Source organism: Ictalurus punctatus, chromosome 18 (genome assembly GCF_001660625.3).
Source record: "Ictalurus punctatus breed USDA103 chromosome 18, Coco_2.0, whole genome shotgun sequence".
NCBI lineage: Eukaryota > Metazoa > Chordata > Actinopteri > Siluriformes > Ictaluridae > Ictalurus > Ictalurus punctatus.
In genome coordinates, this window is record NC_030433.2 from 5,979,962 (window position 1) to 6,002,270 (window position 22,309).

The 22,309-nt window shown below is 38.1% G+C and overlaps 2 protein-coding genes across 2 annotated transcripts; both read left to right on the forward strand.

Moving 5' to 3' along the window:
• The first annotated feature begins 728 nt into the window (after window positions 1-728).
• On the forward strand, window positions 729-6,508 carry LOC108279340 (bile salt-activated lipase). Its single transcript, XM_017493520.3, has 11 exons — window positions 729-889; window positions 1,245-1,392; window positions 1,962-2,081; window positions 2,167-2,364; window positions 2,797-2,927; window positions 3,023-3,130; window positions 3,849-3,963; window positions 4,478-4,664; window positions 5,222-5,425; window positions 5,685-5,882; window positions 6,248-6,508. Exons 1-11 carry the CDS (start codon window positions 827-829, stop codon window positions 6,420-6,422), a joined length of 1,647 nt encoding a protein of 548 aa, XP_017349009.2. The 5' UTR covers window positions 729-826; the 3' UTR covers window positions 6,423-6,508.
• Window positions 6,509-7,740: 1,232 nt separating this feature from the next.
• Window positions 7,741-19,432, forward strand: zgc:92275 (Rieske (2Fe-2S) protein). The gene is made up of 8 exons (XM_017493514.3): window positions 7,741-8,417; window positions 12,683-12,871; window positions 13,441-13,619; window positions 13,918-14,043; window positions 14,436-14,555; window positions 16,232-16,408; window positions 17,677-17,862; window positions 18,784-19,432. The coding sequence occupies exons 1-7, from the start codon at window positions 7,982-7,984 to the stop codon at window positions 17,836-17,838; spliced, it is 1,389 nt and encodes a 462-aa protein (XP_017349003.1). The 5' UTR covers window positions 7,741-7,981; the 3' UTR covers window positions 17,839-17,862; window positions 18,784-19,432.
• The last annotated feature ends 2,877 nt before the right edge of the window (window positions 19,433-22,309 follow it).

The window sequence follows — 22,309 nt, forward strand, 5'->3', positions numbered from 1 at the left end:
AGAGCATGTCCTGGCTTATCTGTATTGCAGTAATGAAACTGAAAAGAGATAAAGCTGCAGAAATCAATTTTGAAATGCAGCTGGTGTGTGTTTTTAGAGGAACAGACGCAGGTGTAAGCTGGCAGGCCATTATCAGAACTTTCACCTTCTCCAATTTCGGGACTGTAACACACTTTTTCATGGCTACTCAGTATTCCCTGTTCATACAATGCTTAATATCAGCCACATCAACAATAAAACATTTATGGGAAGATAATCAGTGACAAAGGTGATTATTTTTGTATTACATCACATCCTGAAGTGATTTATTCCTCTCATACTACAGCAATTTGCAAACGATTACAACTGCTTATTAAATTAAATAACGACACGAAAGAACGACGGTTTTTATCCGTTTATAGTTATGTTTAGTGTTGAGGACCATCCACAAAACATGTTATCGTTTACTTTATAAAATATATAAGCAGTCTTTAAATCACCAGCCTCTCTTGTGAAGCTGGACCATTTATGTCTGTCTATTACAAAACGCTGATACTGGAGACTCCTTCCAACCAGTGCTCTTGCTGATGGACTTGGAAATTGTAACATTGCAACCGAAGCGATTTTAAAAGTGACCAAAGATATTTGCTTCCCAGATTTTTTTTTTTATTTTATTTTTTTTTACCATGAGAACTAAAGATAAGGAGACATGTGTTGGCCCTTGAAATAAAAATAGCACTATGCAAATTTTGCTGAGCAGAGATACAAGCACATAAGTGTGTGTGCATATATATATATAAGACAGAAGAACCATCCGTGGTTTTACTGCTAGGTCCAGTGAATAAAGATGGTTGGGTTGGGAATTTTAGCAGTTTTGGGGCTCTTTATGAGCGCTGCAAATGCATCTTCGGTGAGTCGATTCGTTCGAAGTTGATATGTATTTGTCCTTAAATATAAATTTGACTTGATTTGAACTTTTGACAGAATTTGCTTTGATATTCTCCCAAACAAACAAAAAAGTCTAGAAAACCCTTTATATATTATTAAGTCCTATTGTCTCACTGGTTAAAAACTATTAAAGTTAGATTTAATATGATGTTATGTTAGTCTTAGTGATATGTTAGTTTTCTACCTCAAAAAAAATGAACTTTATACATTAAAGACCAAACATTTTGCTTTACATTTATCTATTCATGACTCATCTGGCCACAGCTCATATTCTCATGGAACATAAAAAAAAATTGTTGTGTGTATGTGTTCCATAGCTGGGAGTTGTGTACACAGAAGGAGGGTTGGTTGAGGGGAAGAATCATTTCGTAGGACTCTTCCGCTACATGGACGTCTTTAAAGGTGTCCCATTCGCCGCACAACCGGGACGATTCCAGAAGCCGATTCCTCACCGTGGCTGGAACGGTGAGTATAACTGCTTCCTTGATCGACTTCCTCCTCAGCTCACTGCCTTATTTTTCACTTAACTGATCATTTATCCATCCTGCATGTGCTTTTTCCTCAAGGAGTAGCATGTGAGGATGCATAAATAGTACATATTTTCTAATTTGTAGTAACCAAGCATGTTCCACTTTAATCTGGTAAAATGTTAAAATCCAGACACAGAGCTTATTTAAATCGATTTTAATTTTATTTGAGGTGGGACAGATGGGGTCCCTGGTTCGATCCTGAGCTCTTGCTTGTGTCCGTGTGAGTTTCCTCCAGGTTCTCAGATTTCCTCCCACCTCCCAAACATGTATTGAATTAGTGACCCTAGTGAATTGCCCCTAGGTGTGAATGAGTGTGTGAAGGTGTGTGTGTGCATGGTGATCTGCAATGGACTTCTGTCCCATCCAGGGTGTATTCCTGCCTCATGCCTAGTGTTCCCAGGATAGACCTTGACCAGGATAAAGTGTCTAATAAAGAGGAATGTATATATATTTAATATTAGAGTGTCACAAAAGGATTTTTTGATGATTACGGTTTCTGTATAGGTGTTTTGAAGGCCAATGACTTTCCTAAGAGGTGCCTGCAACTGGACCTGATTCAGAGTGGAACTCGTGGGAGCGAGGACTGCCTGTACCTCAACATCTGGGTCCCACAAGGCCGTTCAAGTAAGAATGCTATCAGCCACTAGGACTAGGATTCAATTTCAGAACTAACGCAGTGGCTATAGTGTAATAATGTGTTTCTTTGTAGTTTCAACTGGCCTCCCTGTCATGGTTTACTTCTTCGGTGGTGGCTACCTGGTTGGAGGCTCTCAGGGCGCTAACTTCTTGGATAACTACCTGTACAGTGGAGAGGAGATTGCTGACCGGGGAAACGTCATGGTAGTGACCGTGAACTATCGTGTCGGGGCACTCGGATTCCTCAGTACTGGAGATTCAGATTTGCCCGGTGAGAATCAAATGTTTGATATCGTGTATCTGGTTGCCTGCTTTTACACAACAGTTCATTCTGGTCCACTAATTTGATTGGATGAGCTGCGTTCCAAGAATGCCTAAATTTCTAATAACCCCACTGGGACATCTCACTGTCTTTATCACACAGCTCATGTGTGTTCTCCACATAAAATTCCTCTTCATAGTTTGAAATGGAATAAATGAGTTCATAATTCTTGACGCATTTTTGTCTTTACCCTTAATAAACACAATAACTATGTTCAACTGTTATCAGAGCTGCTGTTATAGAAAATGAATCTGACCAATCAGAATTGAGAACTCAACAGCGCTGTGCTATTATCTTTAAAGACGACCAGAATGAGTCTGCTTCCTAAAACTGGAATCATTTATGAATGAGTGTGATGACATGACCATACCTGGTTCTTAGGAAACTATGGTCTCTGGGATCAGCAAGCTGCCATCGCTTGGGTGCACAGGAACATTAAGGCTTTTGGTGGAGATCCAAACAACATCACTATCTTTGGAGAGTCTGCCGGTGCGGCCAGTGTGAGCTTTCAGGTATGAATTGGATCGGTTCTCCTTTGATCCTATATCATGTATGGCTATTTCTTTTTCCTTTGTCAGTTGAAATATGTGTGTTTGTGTGTGTACAGATGCTGACACCCCACAACAAAGGCTTGATTCGCAGAGCTATATCCCAGAGCGGCGTTGCTTTGTGTCCTTGGGCTGTTAACAGAAATCCTAGAGCCTATGCTGAAGAGGTAAATGCTAATATACTGCGATTGGCTTCATTAATCAACTTATGAGAATAATCAATAGGGTCTATAACAGAATATCCTGGTATATTATATTGAACTTTGGTATTTTATTCAGAGACATAGGCATGGGCAGGTGGGTGGACCAAGATGGCAGCTGCCACCCTTGAAATAATTCTTGCTAGCCCAGTCACCAGCCCAACTCTATATTTCTTAATGAATCATTTCTAGCTCATGCTGATTATAATCAGTGTACCTTTGTAGGTATTTCCACCTAATCCCTTGTGTTAGAAAGTACAGAGCACTATATGATGATTAATTCTGCACCCAGGAACAAATCAGATTCTGCAAAGTCCTAGTAACGACACAATTAGAAGTTTTTCAGGCACCAATCTGCCACCTCATGTCTAAAAAAAAAAAAAACCTGGACATGCCACTGCCCAGAGAGTTTACTTTCTGCATTCACCTGTTAGCTTTACCTTAGGTTACATGACAGTGATGCCACTTCAATATGGCAGTATTTAAGGAAAAGTCTGCCCTGAAACACATGAAAATAGTTTTGATGAAAGACACCAAAAATATTGATATGCACGCCATTCGGGGTGGATTTGTTTGTATCAACAATGCCATATACTCCATGTGTCATCTCTGCTACTTTTTAAATGTCTTTGAATGAGGGGGGAAAAATGTTCAATAATAAAGTGTATCTTTTACATGCTGACAGGTTGCTAAGAAAGTGGGTTGCCCCACTGATCAGAGCATGGCAGCCTGCCTGAAAATGACTGACCCAGTCAAGCTAACTCTTGCTGGTACCCTTAACCTGAAAGGTTCTGCAACAAGTAAGCACTTTCCTTACACTAACCAAAAGCAACAGAAATGAGAGCTCATTTAAAATTGGACAAGTCTGGTGTTGATAGGAAAATTCAGATCCTTGGAAGCACTTCAGTCATTGACAGTGGAACACTGTCGTCTTTTACACAAACAGCAGTTAAAACAATAGTTATGGAGATAAAAGGCTGATTTGCCAGTCTGTCAGTGATTCATGATGTCCATATATGTAAAAATCCTACATGGAGATCCTTTAAGCCTTTTTCCCTATATGTCTCATACTTGTCAGTGTTTTCAAGAGTGGTTCCCAAGCCTGCTCCTGATTATACTCTTGTGAAGCACATTTTATACTTTATCTTTGTTTATGAACATGTGTTCATAATTACCTGATTCATTGAATTAAATGTAGTACAACAGGAAAACCAGCTAAATATGCTGGTAATCCAGGAGTAGGATTGGGAACCAATGAAAGAGATACTATAAGTGATTTAAGTTGCCAAAAAATAGTGTAAAATCCTCCTTTAGACCCCATTGTGAAGAACCTGGCCCTCTCACCTGTGATTGACGGCGATTTCCTCCCCGCTGACCCCAGCACCCTGTTTAGTAATGCAGCTGACATCGACTATATCGCTGGAGTTAACGACATGGACGGCCACATTTTCACTGGCTTTGATATTGCTTCTATCAACCAGCCTCTCCAGCCTACGCCCATGTAAGAATCACTTTCTTCCTCTAGATGGTTCTGGTCCTTGTATTTTATATGTGCTGTATTAGATGAATATTCAGTAAATTATCTGAAAATGCTGTGTAACTATAAAGATACTTCTTTTTTTTGCTCTTATAAAAAAAATAAAAAAAAACAACCCACTCTTATAAGATTCTACATAGAGCTTCTAAGGGTCTTTAAGGACAAACTAAATATTCAAGATTTAACCATTATTAGTAAGAGTGTATGTACTGAATAAAACACTTCAGGGATGCTGTTAAAGTAAAATATTCCACACCAGGGTGGTGTGATCCATTTCCACCCCAAAGTGGTTATTAAAGAATAATGTCATGTTTTCAAATTATCACTGAGCGTTACAAAGCGCTCACACTGGAGACTCCTTCCAAATTTTTTTTTTTAAAAACTCTTCTCACAGAAAGCTGCACCACATCAACAATTGAATACTTTAATTTTTAGTCTTAGGTTATGTGAAGCATCCAGCATGAAAGTTGAAGCTGCTGCTATAGAAACAACAATGTATTCCTTTGTATTTGCCAATGCAGCGAGGACGTCAAAGCTCTCCTGACTGCTTTGACCAGTGATAAAGGTCTGGAAGCTTCCACAGCTGCTTATGATCAGTACACTGCTAACTGGGGAAGCAAGCCTGGCAAGGACGACATCAAAAAGACAATCGTGGAAATCGAGACTGACTACACCTTCCTGGTGCCGACACAGACGGCTCTGTATCTACATGCCAAACATGCCAAGTGCGTGAATCATTATCATTACCAAAGTAAATGAAATCTACAAGTTTCCTCTGGCCTTAAATCTTGCAGCAGTACATCATGGCGAGTGGACATGTTATCTAATCTTACTTGTTTCCAACGAGCATGATTCCAACACAAGGCTTTCCTTGATTCAATAATAAGTGACCTGGTCAATCAAAATGACCTGGATGACTTTAAACCTTTACAGTCATGCGATCTTTATTCTGCTCTCATTAATCTGGTTCTTTTCTCCTTTCAGGACGGGCCGTACTTATTCGTACCTGTTCTCAGAGCCCAGCCGCATGCCTTTCTATCCCAGCTGGATGGGGGCTGACCATGCTGACGACCTGCAGTATGTGTTTGGAAAGCCTTTCACCACTCCCCTGGGCTACTTTCCCAGACATCGTAGAGTCTCCAAATACATGATCGCTTACTGGACCAACTTCGCCAAGACTGGGTAATACACAAGCGCCACATGAGCCTGAAAGAGATAGCTCATAATCGACACCGTGCTTAAGCACTGTTTCTGCTAGAAATCAGAGCAAGGATAGATGAATAGCTGAAATGTTAGCTAAACACAATGTGATTTATTATACAATTTGTTCGAATTAATACTCTAGCTAACTAGCAAGCCATATGTTATTACCTTATGCTATCTACCATTTTTTAGCTTCGTCAATAAGGTTTCTGAGCAACAAAACCATGAGATTGGAGACCACTGGAGCAGCGTCTTGCCCAGCGAGCTAGCTAATGGATTTATGATTTGTCCACCCTAGTGAGTAACTGATTTTGTATTGTATGCCCTCTCTTTCCCCTGTTCAGTGACCCCAACATTGGTGAGTCGGATGTGCCCGTAGCCTGGCCCAAGTTGACTGAAGGTGACCAGTTTGTGGAAATCAATAACAGCATGGGTAAGGACTCTGTCAAGCAGAAAATGAGAGCTCGCTACGTCTATTTCTGGAGCACCACCTACATGAGTTTTCCGAACGTCAACTGAAAGTCTCCAGAGCTCTGTCTCCAATTATTGCTGTTATGACCCATCGAGCAGTCACACCAACAATAAACTGTGTTCAATAAACCAAAGTCTTGGTGTTGTTTTCTTTTTTATTTTTGTTTTTGCATTTTATAAAAAGATCTCAAATTACGGGTGAGTTTAGAGTGACCATGATTCATAATTTGGTCAACAGAAAAAAGGACATGGTGGGGTAATTGACACTTGATCCCTGCCTCAAAGGCAATCATTCTTCTTACTTTTATTACCTTAAATAAATACAGTTTCATTCATTTTTGTTTACTACCTTGCTTTCAAAATGTTTTGAGTAGAAACAAATATGTATGCTGAGGATATATAAGGGGTTCTTCCGGGGTACTTTGGATTTCTAAAGTTGTTCTACTTCCAACTCTATCTTATAGGAAAACACACTATTATAGGGTTCTACATAGAACACCCAGAGCGATAAACCAAAAATTATCGCTCATGGCTCATAAAGCTTTAACCATCTTTATGAAAAGTGTACAATACAACATGTAGTTACACATATTAAACTCTTTTTTTCTTTTCAGCATGAAGCTGCTAGTGCTTTCATTTATTCAGTTTCCCACATCCAAGATATTTTTTAAAAACTTGTGTGTAAATATAAGTTAATAAACAAATATAAATCTATGGTTCATTGGTTTTTAATAGTAATGTGGCTTCGCTTGATCCTCCTAGCTGTGTGTGTCAACCTGCCTGAAAAACTCAACACAAAGTTAATGCTGGTTATGATAGAAAGGTTCAGAACACAGTTGAAATCCATGCCTTGTCGGCTCAAAGCTGTTTTGGAGGCACAAGGGGGACCTACAACAAGATTAGGCAGATGGTTTTAATGTTATCACCGATCTGTGCATGATGACTTGTTTCAAAATTAAAAATAATAATTATATATATATATATATATATATATATATATATATATATATATATATATATATATATATAATTTTATTTTTTTCAAAAGAGCAAACCTTTCAGAAATAAATGCACTGAACCATAATTTTCATCTTCTCTTTCTTTTGTATGTGACCTTAAATTCCTGGAAACCTTTTAAAATAATTCAAGATAGCCTAAATACCTGTAGCCTGCCTTAAGGACCAGTACTCTGAAAGCTAATAAAAGTTGCCGCCACCACATGCACTTTCCTAGGTATAAATGCATCAAAAGCATGCACTATTAATGGTAGCACTTCAGTGACGAGGAAAAGTAGCACAGTTTGGTACCTTTATTTCTGAGTGTGCATGTGAAGATGTTTGCTGGTGGTCCTCTAGGGTTAGGCACACGAATGAAATGTTAGATTGGTATACTGTCGCAGTAACACCAGCAAAGGGGACCAGGATGTAAGCATCAAAACATACACAAGAAAACTCGTGTCTCACCTAGGTTACATTTTAATACTGGGAAAGGCGTGACGTCACGCCTTACAAATAACGTGGACACGCTGAGAGGCACGAGCGCTTTGGCGGTAATTGATCTGTACGCCAGTGTGACAGTAGTTTGACATGCACTGATCGAGCTGCATTATGGAGGGATCCGTGAGCTCACGGCTCGTCAAGGTGTTCGCCGGGGTCGCGATCGCTTTCACCGCGACCGTCCTGATGCACGTGCGAGACCCCTCCGACGTGCTGTTGGACAGCGGTTACGGTTATCCCGAGCTGTGGCGGAAAACCGGCCTGGCCGGAGCTCCGGCGCGTGCTGCGGCGTGCATCCTGGCAGGCGCAGTGCTTCTGGCTGCGGGCTGGCTCTACCGGCTCCTGTTCGCTCCTCTGGAGCTGCTGCGGAGTCCGGACGAGGTGGGATATGTGGCGGAGGACGGGCGCTCCCGAGCGCGTGCGGCCAACGAAGTGCGGCGGAGGCGCAAGACCGGGGAATTGCCTCCGGTTTACCCGAACGGCTGGTATCGGATCCTGGACTCGCACATGCTGGAACGCGGAGACGTCAAGAGCGTGACCGTGTTGGGTATGTATGTTATAGATAATTAGCTAAACGACGCGCGCGAGGTTTTCACGCACTGCGCACTCCGGCACGAGCGTGGGAAAACGTGACATCCCCATCTCGACGCTTTCCTAAAAAAAAAAAAACCCAACCAAACCATTCATTGAACAAGAGCAGATCCAGGCCCAAAATGTGATGCATTCTTATGTTACTAGTAATGAAGATCTGTCCAAGTTCAGTAAAATATCCACGCAGTCACGTACTCATCAGTGAGTGCCAATTGATTCACTGAATCATTATAGTTTTTCATTTTATTGTATTTTAATTTCCCTGGTGATTTGCGCATCCTTCTGAATCTGAACTCATATGTGCGCGCGTGCGCGCGTAGTATAAAAATAGGTCTCCTCATACAGTTTTGCAACCATCTGCCCGTTTTGAGGTCACTTCAATAACGGCACTAGCTGTTCAAATATGGAGTAAAACTGAGCTCTTTAACGGTGAGAGAAAATGAATCATTCAACACGAAGCCTCAGTCTGAGCTGCAAAAAGATTGAGACATTCCAAACTCGTGTTTTTTTGCAATAATTCTTTTGTAATTCTATATTATTTTCTCTTGCCCTTTCTGTTCAATACAAATGGGAATTCCGACTCTTTTCACTGAGTCAGATCACTAATAAGAACCGACTCTTTCGGCTGCCAAACGACTCACAGGCATTTTTCTCTAAACCGGACAAAACAGAACCATTCATTGTTCCCCTTTCCTTAACTAAAATCTTACTCTAAGAAAATAACTTTATTTTTGCTTTGCTTTTTATAAAATGGTAAAAATCTACAAATGTGCAGTCAATTTGAGATCTTAAACAGTGATGTATAAAGAAAATGAATCACAACATGAAGCATCAGAGTTAGTGTTAGCAAAAATATTTAGATATTTAAAAAAAAAATGTTTTTGTTTGTTTTTTTTTGCAATAGGCTTTATTCTTTTGTAATGCCATATTCTGGGCAAACTTTTGCAACATTTTGAGCAGTCTTTAATTGTTCTTTTTCAATTAATTAAGACAGAAATTACTGGGACAAAATAACTTATCATACTTTGCATTGCATTTTATTAAATTTTTTTATTCAAAGTTATAAAATCCGCACACCAAATGTGTAACTTGCCAAATAAAATGAATTTCCATTTTATCCTGATAACTAATTGCCTGATAACTTTATACTACATACAGCAAGGAAAATGTCAACAAGCAGCAATGCAGTAGATCCTCTCCGTCATATTGCCTCATACACACAGTTGCCTGAACAAGCAATGCCTGAACATATATACAGTGCATGCACCCAAATTGGCTTTCAATGTTCACCTATTAAACATTACCTAGAGATCCAGGAGTAGCCAATGCCAAGTAGTAACATGTGTCAGAGCTGTGGTCAATGCAGTACAAGGTCACTGACTAGAAATGTCAGAACACACCCAGAACCTGATCAATTTATTATTATTTTTTTAATAAGAAAATAGGCTGCATACATGGTGCTTTCATCGGACATTATTTTGTAAATGTAATTTGTATAATAAAAAAGTTCCTCGTTGAATAATAATAAAATGAATTCATAATATTGAAAAAATGTTCTTTTGACAGGTTTATATTACAATACATATTTCCACATAATGACTAAATCATATTATACAGTATTTCACCTCTTCCAGCCTCAGATGCACATTAGACAATAAAGGATATTTATCTCAGACCGACTCATTATTCTTTATGTTCTGTTTGCGTCAACGTGTACAATTTGAATTAAAATCAAAATGATATTTAACATGATTTCGAAATGTGTGTGTTTGTGTGTGAAAATGAATCTTTAATAACAATTAACTCTAATGAACATGAAAATATAAATGCATTCGTATTTCAGAGATTATATTAAGATCATATAATAAAGTTAAATAAAAGCATTTTTTAAAAATCCCCATGTGCACACCTGCCATCATGGTGATTTTCAAATGTTGTTCATATTGCTATTAATTCAGATTAGGAATAGGTATATTATGAATTTTAAAATACATGTTGGAAAATGTTACGGTCTGAGGTAGTTATTGTATATGAATATGCAACATCAGGCTATTGCGTATATGTTATTTGTCAGTTTAAATGCAGTGGAGTGAACAGCTAAAGTGTGCATCACCAAGGTCACTCAGGATGAAAGATCTGCTGACTCGTGTCGTGCTACAGACACTGCTTATATTACTGACCGAATGTAACCTCACTGATGAAAATTGAGGATTAAGCTGTTTGCGTTTGAATCTTGTCACCAAGGCAGTTCAATGTCTTTAGTTACCTCACGTACTTCATTCTGTTTCGCTCAGAGTGTGCGTTTCTTAGAGAGGTTGCTTTGGAGATAACTTTTTGTGATGTAAACATTTTTGGGAAACTTTTCTTTTGTTAGTAAGGGACTCAAATGTATCCTGGCTGCTTAGAAACTGGATGACTGAGGAGAAGATCTGACTGCATGGTGGCCATGATTCACAATACAAAACAACAGAATATAAAATGAAGACTTAGGTTTAGAAATATGGGCAGTCATGTACTGTTGAAGGAAAAATCCATCCTGAATGACGTATCACATATCAATAATTGTACTCAATGTGTGATTTTCAGATGTACAAAGGATTTATTTCCTGATTAAAGTCAGAATGTACTTTTTATTTTAATTTTTTTAGTTTAAAGGTCTTTGAAGGACATGTTTTTTTCACTTTCGCAATGATTTCACAATAATTTCCCATAGCGCCATTCAACTACCTGCTAATAGTGGTTCCAGTGGGAATTCTCTACCTTTATCTCTCTCAAAATAAATAGCCTTTACATTTTTAACTTTCATGCTAATTCCACTATCGATGCCATCATGCTCGTCATCTTGTACATCCCATGTGCAAAATAAAGACATAGCTGGACAATTAAATATAGATGATCCTCCCAAACTTCATTTAATAGTATACCATGTACTCTTATATCTGTACACAGTTGTGATTGAAGAACTCGTGATATAGACACACAGTTTCTTAATGACACTGTTGTGTTGGTTTGAAATGTGGAAACGTGTCATGTTACGGGGTTGGAGACGGACGCAAGTGGAGTTGAAGCTTTTAACGAAGAGAGGTACGCAGACAAATCCAAATCGTAGGGCAAAATCATGGTGAATGGCAAAGGCAGAATACAAAAACTGAGAAACTGGGAACAAGATCAAAGAAGAGTAAACGAGAACACAGAACAAAGGTTTGGTAACGCACTGGTGGCAAAACATAGAAACACGATACTTCGCCCAGAACAAAGACACACGGGGGTTTAAATATACAACGAAATCTAAGGGGATAACACAAAACAGCTGAGGAAGAGATATATGCTTCGGGCAGTTCATGCGTGCTAAATGCTCCGGCACTCAGCGCGAGGGGAAACCCGTGACAAAAAGCATCTACATTTAAAAGTTCAGTATCATGCTTAATGGACTATGGACAAGTGGTTACAGTCTATGAAAGGACGAATTAATAAATAATGGTTTTACTGCATATAGAGGTTGCTATAGCAGTTTGTTAATATCACCCTATAGGAACAGTTCACAGGGAACATCGTTTAATTATGGTTTAAGTGGTAACAGAGTAGTTATTGATCGAGACACCTCCAGGAAGTGCAGACATAAAGAGACACAAAATACAAATGTGCCACAGGTTTATGGAGAGTCAGTAACTCAATAGTGAGTTCCATTCATTATCAGGACTTGCTATATGCTTACTGTAAAAATGCTGATATTTTACTGTATTTCATTGTGTTTAAAGTTTTTCACGTCTCTTTCAAATTTTATTTATTTTTTTTTTAAAAAGTGCATGAAATAATTTTTAAATTTTTCTGTAAAGGTTTTTTTGGTAATGTCTTTGACAGTGAAATACATATTTTACTTCTTACAATAGCAATATCTTTTTGGTTTTATTAAGTATGCATATGTAATTAAACATAGCCTCATTTGCATAAATAAATGTACATTACATGTGCAAGTCCTTAGAATATACCTAAATGTTGCCCTATTCACCTGTAGTGTTTTAATTTATACTTTAATTTTACTGTCTGATGGCCTTAAATCATAATTTCATTTGTAGAAGCATTATTACTGGCCCACTGCTGCCCTCTTCAGATTACCTTGGGTGGAACACTGAAACATGGTTACTTTTTTGTTAGATTTCCAGAAGAATACTCGACCATCTCCGCTGTTGTAAGTTCCCTGTTTGTTGTTTGTCTTCTCAGGTGAGCAGGTGGCTGTGTTTCGGGGTCAGGATGGGAAAGCCTATGTGTTGGATGCCTACTGCCCCCATCTAGGGGCCAACCTGGCTGTAGGGGGCCGAGTGATGGGCAACTGTATAGAATGTCCCTTCCATGGATGGCAGTTTCGAGGAGAGGATGGGAAGTGTGTCAGGATCCCATATGCTGAAAAAGGTAGGGTATTAGATAGATATAGGGATAGATAGATAGATAGATAGATAGATAGATAGATAGATAGATAGATGGATGGGTAACTGGATGGAATGTTGAATAAATAAATGGATTGATGGATAGTTGAAAGAATGGACAGAGAAATGAGTGGATAGATGAATGAGTGTAAAAGGGAATAGATAGATAGATAGATGATGGGTTGGATGGATCGACTGATGAATGAATAGATGGATAGACAAGTGAATAGAGAAGGGGACGGATGGATAAATGGTTAGATGGACGGATGGATGATGGATAGATGAATGTACAGGTGGATGGATGATTAGTTGGTTGTGTATTTGAACAGATGTCAGTGAATGATTGATGATTGGATGGGTGAATTGACTAGTGAATCGTTGGACAGTACATGATTTGATAGATGAATGGAAGGACAAGGGAAAGGATGGATGGATGGATGGATGGATGCCAAGTGGATGTTCAAGTATAAGATTGGATATTATTTATATATATTGCTAGCTAGCTAATGCTGCTAGTTAACTCTGTAATATGTGTGCATGTTTTTATATGTACAGTGCCGGAGTTTGCTAAGGTGCGCTGCTGGCCGAGCTGTGAGATTAACGAGCAGATCTTGGTTTGGTTCCACTGTGATGGAGAAGAACCAGGCTGGATGGTTCCTGAGCAGAAAGAGATCACCAATGAGGAGTGGGTTTACCGCGGACGCACGGAGCACTTCATCAATGCTCACATAGAGGTAATTTTGTATTCTTAAAAAAAAATATCACCAACAAAGTGGATCACCAATCTATTTACAATACAATGGAGTATGAAATTCACCAGGCATAAGGATAAACATTTTTTTGCTCTAGAAATTAACATGATAATTTTATAACATCAGGAAAATGTCCACACTGAAAAACTGAGGCTCTCTAGTGAGGGTTATATCTCTAATTCCACTGAATGTAAACTGAATCGAACAACAATGCTTGAGAGATTTTCAATTGGATAAAAAAATGTTACACTTCCTCCTGACCCTCGTTTAACCTCCGTAGGAGATACCAGAGAACGCTGCAGATATCGCTCACCTGGCCCATCTCCACACACCAGGTATCGTGAGTGGTGTGGACCTCCGTTACACCAACAGTAAGACTTGGGAGTTCATCCGCCATGACTGGAAGGTGAGAAAGCCTTCGCCTGGCATCTCACTGTAGACTTTTCTTCTGGCCCTACACACTCGCACCACTCCATCGTATATTATTAATCTAAAACAGCATGTTTGATTCCTTACATAATGCACAATGTGGTTATGATTATACAAGGTAAAGGTCACATTAGATTACAGATTGTATTTAATCAAGACCTCAACAGGGGCTCTTTTAAACTCAACCATCCAGTCATTAATACTGACACCATAATTGCCTTGCTGCCATATATTGAAATTCCTGACATTTGCTTAATGACTCATCATGTAGTGTAGTACGCTACGATACAGTCACAACACTTCTTGTCTACCATCATTTAAATGTCTTCCTTTCTACGTGTGTGTGTGTGTGTGTGTGTGCTTTCTTAGGTGGAATGGAATCCAGAGCCAGAGCCCAATAAGCATTGTTCTCAAATGTTGGTGAAGCACGCTCTGACTGTATTCGGACGCCACTGGCCTCTCTTGGACGTGAATGTGGTGGCCAGACAGGTGATGACATAACTGACCGACAGGGGGCAGCAGAGAGTCATAGAATAGCATACTGACTCAAATGAATACTATTCTGTTATAGGATGGTGCATAAATCATATTCTCTACTTTCAGAGCTGCTGTTATAGAAAATTAATCAACACCTTCTGAGCAGTCAGAATGGAGAATTTAACAATGCTGTGGTATAACACCGTATTAGTTGCAACAAAAATACCATAGACTTGACACAAATAATTGTTAGGGTTGGCGAATTGCTGTGATATAAGAAGATAAAGACTTTCAGAGAAAGAATCAACTACGGCTTAAATCCACTCCATTACACCACTCTGACATTCCTTTATCAGCACAGACCCACAGACTTATAATGCATACATTGTTAGCATTAGCAAATCACCATGAGATTTCATAATCATGACACAAGCAAAATGCCATAGATCTAAAAATCTATGTAAACGAATCACTTACCTTTCGATATTATTACCTTAAAAGGTCACATGACCGGATATGTACAGTGTCTCAAGCTCGGGCAGGAAATGAGACACATTGCAGGTCAATAGGTGCTCAAATGTCATGTCTATAGTAATGGTATTGTGTTATTGATTATCATTGGCCTGCTTCATATTCAATGCAGCTTCCAGATTCATGAGCAGTGTAACATAAACCAGTGTATTTGTGTGTGTGTGTTTGTATGTGTGTGTGTGTGTGTGTGTGTGTGTGTGTGTTGTACATCTCTGTTGCTGTTGCTTGTAATGTGCGTAGATGTATTTTACACTAATTCTCTTTTGAGTAATATTTTATCAAAGACCAAATGTCCTAGAAAAAAATCAAGGTGAGAATCTTGCTCCAACTCGAGTATAAAGAATTTAATGCGCCGCCACGGAAAGGGGAAGTTTTTCACATCTGCCCTTCACACACAATTTACCCTCAGCATTCGCTTATTTGTCTCTGTGTGTGATTGTGATATCTTTGAAAAGCTCTAGCGTGTAGCCATGGTGATGCTAATTATACACAGTGATATGTGGGAGACGTGTCAGTGCTCAAGGCTGCACAGGAGTGTTTGTGTGTGTGTGTGTGTGTGTGTGTGTGTGTGTGTGTGTGTGTGTGTGTGTGTGCGAAGAAGTGAAGCTGAAGGCCGTTTGACTGTGCGCAGCATGCACAGTTGGAGTCCTGCAATCACGCCGTCCATGATAAAGAGCGTGAGGAAAGATTTGAAGAAGGAACAGGATAAGATACTGTTAGGGTTCTATGTAGAACCTTTAAAGGTTCCAAACCATTCAAGAGTTAACCCTTTTATTAAGCATGTGCAGTACAATATGTAAGGAATAATATTCTTGGCAGCATGCTGTGATAGGACAATGATCAACGTCAGGATAGTGTAATGTGTCCTTTTGTTTTCTTTGTTGAATGTGCTGTCACTATAGAAACTGTTACATATTCATACAAGTGCATTAATATAAACCTGTGATTTGAATTACACCCGGAACTATTATTAGGACTAACTTCTGTACAATCAGAATTAAGAATTCAACAACACTGTGGTATATAATGTAGCATTATTACAAAAATAAATGGGCTCATTACACAAAGCACTGTTTTCAAAAATGCAGTGATGCAGTATGCAAGTATACGTTAAAAGTCCTGTTAGGATTGACAGGAAGTGTGTGATTTCTCTGTAGGTCGGTCCAGGTGTGGTGTTCCTGCTGTTTAATCACAACTTCTTGGGTCGTGGTGTGATCTTACACTGTGTGACCCCAGTGGAGCCGCTGCTGCAGTGTGTGTCACACACCATCTTCTACCAGAGCAACATTCCTCCACTAGTGCCAAAATTCATCCTGCGAGCAGAGTGTATTCAGGTAACGTGTTCCAAACACCTCCTCTGTATGACCTCACTCACAGCAGTGTGTGTGTGTCTGTGTGTCTGTGTGTGTGTGTGTGTTAAATAAATAGTTCAGTGAAAAATCTAATTTACACAATTGCCCATGTACTCTAAATGTCACCGATCAGGCATAACATGTTTGTTATCCCAACATTTTGGACTGGAGCTATAAGAGTAGTGTAGCTAGTTAAGTTAAATAAGTATAACTTGCCCAAAATCATACAGTTGTGTAATTTTACAGAGACCCAGTCACTCGGTTTTACAATGATCCACTGACATGTAGATTTATTTATATTATATCTAACAAGATTTATAATGGTCCAATGACTTATGTAGTGTTATAGTGGTCAAGTGACTTGTGTAGTTTTACAGTGATCCATTGACTTGTGTAGTTTTACAGTGATCCAGGGACATGTATTTTTACAGTTATCCAGTGACATGTAGTTTTACATTAATCCAGTGACATGCAGTTTTACAGTGATCTAGTGACGTATGCAGTTTTACAGTGATCCACTGACTTGTGTGGATTTACAGTGATCCAGTGACTTGTGTAGTTTTACAGTGATCCAGTGACTTATGTAGTTTTACAATGTTTCAGTGACTTAACATAGATTTTCAGTGATCAATTGTCTTGTGTATTTTTGTAGTGATCCAATGACTTGAGTAGTTTTACAGTGATTCAGTGACAAGAAGTTTTACAGTGATTCGGCCACATAAATAGTTTTACAGTGATCCATTGACTTGTGTTTTTTTTACAGAGATACAGTGCCTTGCATTTTACAGTAATCCAATCACTTATCTAGTTTTACAGTGATCCAGTGACTTGTGTAGTTTTACAGTAATCCAATGACCTATGTAGTTTTACAGTGATCCAGTGACTTATGTAGTTTTACAGAGATCCAGTGACTTATGCAGTTGTATAGTAATCCAGCGGCATACATTTTACAGTAATCCAATGACTTGTGTAGTTTTACAGTGATCCAGTGACTTGTGTAGTTTTACAGTGATCCAGTGACTTGTGTATTTCTATAGTGATCCTGTGACTTTCATATGTCCGAGTAACACCTGGCTTAAATCATCAACAGTGAATAACAGTAATGGATTTTTTGTCTCATGGAAGCTTGAGAGGGATCAAGAACAATAACATGGCATGAAAACGAAGTGTCCAGTATAGAAAACACTACAGTTTTTCCTAATCAATAATCGTTAATAAAGCCAAGTGATCTGTTGTCTCTGTTGTGGCAGTTTGAGCGGGATGTGATGATTTGGAACAATAAGAAGTACGTCTCGAAACCATTGCTGGTGAAAGAGGACTCAGCCATCCAAAAACACAGGCGCTGGTATAGTCAGTTCTACAGTGAGAACAGCCCACGTCTGCGCTTCCAACATGACACACTGGACTTCTGATCAAACACATGGCCTGAACTCAAGGTAACATTCACCTCTGACTGACAGTGAGATCCATCAGTGATAGACAGAGATAAGGACACCATATTGGCAGTGTCATAATTACTTATCAGTAAAAGACGCAGAAGGGTCCTCTCCAAACCAAAATATGGTTTTATTTGATCATTAATTTAACATTTACACAGTCAGATTACAAAGTGTGTCATTAAATCAATTTATCAACTCTCTCATATAGTATTTTATTAATATTTCATTAATCTAAAACAAAAAACGTTCATATTGACTGAAAGTTTAATGCATTATGCTTTATTACCCCACCTCTGTCATTTCAGTTATTTCATCCTTCGTTTATGAATGTTATTTAAGACAGCTTTATCCTTGATGGTGATAAATATTAAAACATCTACAGCGACAGCAAATTGATGCCTTTGCTGCAGTCTCTTGTCATCACTGTCACTGTCAATAACAGAAACTATATTGTTTGTTTTTTGTCTTTCCTCAGATATGAATATTAGGAGCAGATTGTGGAAAAAATATTGCTAATGTGTAATTTAATGTGATATAACAAAGTGTAATGTTAATGTTTGAAGTCTGATATTATTTGCATAGTTCATTATTAATAATAAAAGTTGTTCAGTGCAGGACATGGCATTATAACGAATACTGACACTTAACAGTGTAACAACACTGATTACAAGTTATCAAGGAATTACTTAAAATGATTAAATGAATGAAAGCTTTATGAGGTATTATTAGAGTTCAATAGAAATGCATACAAGGAACCATTCCCAGGGTACAAATAATTATAATCACATTGAAAAGGATTTGTGAGTATGGGCTTAACAGAAAGTGATACCATATTTTGGACTGTTCTTCACGCATGTTATTCACTCAACAGAATAATAGCTGTTATGTTATTATCTTTTTCTGTTATCTATTATACAGATGTTATGCAGTTGTTCACTCAAATGATGAGGACAGGATGCTTGCAGTGGACCTGACCAATGAAAGAAGAAGAAGAAGAAGAAAAAAAAGAATTTCCCAGTCCTGAAACACATTAACGCATTATATCAAGTTGCTCTGAGTAAGATGAGCCCCTGATCTAAAAATATTAAAACGTCCCACAATCAGAACTGAAAATCTCCAAAACCCAAGATGATGCCATGATGGTAGCCACTTATTTCCTTCCATTTTTAAGGACCATGCTGTCCTTGTTGAAGTGCCTGAGAGGACTGTGAATCATTGAGCAAGTGCTAACTTTCTCTCTCTCTCTCTCTATGAGAATCAATGTAGCTGGACTTTATTGCACTGTAATCAGGGGAATTCAGCACAATCACAACACATCACAGACCGAAGAGCTCTTCCAGCCAATGCAAGCAATAACAGCCGACGGGCCAGAAGACGAACTGAAGCCACAAGACCCAATCATTTCTACACTGTGAATCAAGAGGATGTCCTCTTGGTATTACTGAAATACCAAATTGGTGCACCAGTCTCTGTAATGACATAAAAACACAGTCTCATTGATTCAAAGAAGTGTGTATCATGAATGATCCTATACACGCATCACTGTATGATAAAGCTTGACACTGCTTGCAACTCTTTCTTTATTAGTAGTGCACTATTATTTAGAAATGATATCAAATGAGGCGTGGTCTCTGCCCCGTCTGATAGAAACAACTCTAAATCATATTATATAAAATTGTCGGCGGCTTAAAAATATCTGCGATATATCGGATAATTAATCGTGCATCAACATGCCCGTTGTATTATCGCAAAATGGAAGCTATACAACGAACACAATTTTCCATGAATTCAACAATGACACAGCATATTTTTATCTGTTTATAGTTAGGTTTAATGTTTCTGAATGTCTGCAAACCCAAGTTATTGCTTACGCTATAACAGAAAATGTTACAGAGAAACCACAAATCCCTCTACAATGAAGACTGTGTCAGAAAACTTAAGCATACAAAGCAGTGACACTGGAGACTCCTTCCAAAAAGAAAACCTGACGCTAATGAGTGCATTAATATGAACCTGTGACTTGAATTGCAGTGTGATCTGAAAATAAATGATCATATTTGAAAATTCAAAGCTTGGGTATAAACGTCTGTATAGTGCAAAAAAACTGGCCAAAATAGTTTTCATTTGGTAATATTTAGACTAAATAATATATATTGAAATTTTTATTAACTGTACTGTAGCTACAGTACATATCACTAAGTACCTTCAAGAAGTATAAGTTAAAACTAAATTGTTGAAAAGAGAAATGTACATTTAAAGCAAATATAGTATAGTATTCAGAATGTGTTGAATATTCATACAGTCAGCTGATACAGAGTTGTATTATTTTTCTGTTTTAGTCTGTGTTCAATGCACTTAATGACTTCATTGCAGTATGTTAGAGCATGCATTAAAAGTGTTTAGTGTTTGATAAAGCTCGATAACTACGGAACTGCTATCTAACATTTTTTTTTTTTTTTTATCAGCAGGCGTGTTTGTCCTTGTGCGCTGCCAGGCTACTTGCTGATGCTCATTTGCCATATTTACAACAATTAGAGCAGTTTGTGCTGCAGTTATACTGGACAAATCGTCCAGCATAATCTCTGCCCTCCATGTTTGTAGCATATGGCTGATTAACTCAAACTATTATTTCTACACTTTTCTAAAAAAAAAAAAAACCTAACAAACAGGAAAATTGTCTAGTAGAAACTCACTTATAATAGACATCTAAGGGCAGTTTTGAATTAATATTTTAAAAACTTATTTAAAATAATCCTACAAGCATTACACTTGAACAGCAAAGGTCTTAACACAGACATTAGACAATGTCATAAAAAATACTGAAAGTACGTTTGTGTAATTCCTTAAAAAAAATTTTTTTTATATGGTATCCATGGTTCATCATGCAGAAACTTAGCTCCAGCTCTAAAAGAATGAGTTTACAAATAATTTTGATGAAAGAATTCATTGATGGTCATTGACTGTATTGAATCAACTACCCTTAGCCATATATGATTATATAGATAGCATTTATAGCATTTTATATCACTGTGTAGTTGAATGGATGATTCTGATTGGTTGGTGAGTGTTGATTCATTTTCTATAATTTTCTATAACAGCAAATCACAGGTTTATATGAATATACTTGTTCTAATATATTACAATTTCTATAGTAACAACTTACACAGGGATTTGTTTATTACTGTAATAAACAGATTAAACAAAGAAAAAAGTCTAATATTTGATATGGTGATGCTTTTTGTAAGGAGACATTTATTAGACATTTATGGAAGGAGTCCCCAGTGTGAGTGCCTTGTAAAAGTCAGTACATTTCCAACACTAGGAACTGCTGTTTAATGTATAGCTACTATAATGTAAGCGATGACAAGAACTAACTCGTTTTGCGGACGTTCCATTACAATAAATGTCATATATAAATAGATAAAAATGTACCGTTTGTAAAAAAAAAAAAAAAAAGGTTGTCTCAAAAGTCCCCATACATGTGGAGACTATGTTCGCCAACACCACGTTGGTTGTATCTTCGTGGACGTCCACTTCTCAGTCAGTCCGCAACACTTACAGTCTTTTTGAATTTCTTAAAGGGTATGAAGTATGAAAAATTTTGGAAGACATTTTGCGAAAAAGTGTTCATTTCCCCTATATATGTAGATTTTGGGACACCCTGTATACACGAGCTTATTGGAAAATGTTCACACAATGTTCATGTTTTTTTTTATAATCCTTACTTATAAATATATTGTTTTTGACGTTAAAATATTCTAAATGAGTGCTAGTACGGTTACTTCTCCTATTTCATAAAATACCTGTTGTTGATTTTAGAAGCTTTTTTTGCACCGTAATGCTTTGTGTATTGTTGCACATGCTGTAACTGTACAGTATGTCTGCACACAACAATTTAGTCTCCGTTTCAGAACGTTCTTTGTGATAAAACAAACATGAAATCAGTCATGTATAATTTTACAGCTGTTCCAATTGAGAGAGAAACATCTTGTGGGTCTTGGGCAACTTAATTTATAGGCATGCGGCAGCACGTTATCCTTTTAATCTCTGTGGGTTTCCATATTGCTTTATTAAAATATAAGCTATGCTTTCTATGCAATATTGTGGGTACTGTACAGAGAGAGAGAGAGACTTAGAGAGAGAGAGAGAGAGAGAGAGAGAGAGAGAGAGAGAGAGAGGTGCATGATGGGTTATTGTCTTGAACATTATGTCAGCAGGCAGATGTTGGCCATTTTCCTGATGAAATTAGCTTCTCTACAGCAGCAGTATCAGACACGGTGTATTCAGGGTGCCTACGCTTACACGCATGACTGCGCAGCATCTCTCTCTCTCAGTATATCTATCTCTGACTATTTGTGTGCTCGGCGTCTGAGCAGGCAACACACTAAGGCTGAGAATTTCACCACCGCAGGCACTGTGATAAAGCGAGCGAAACAGTGTTCTT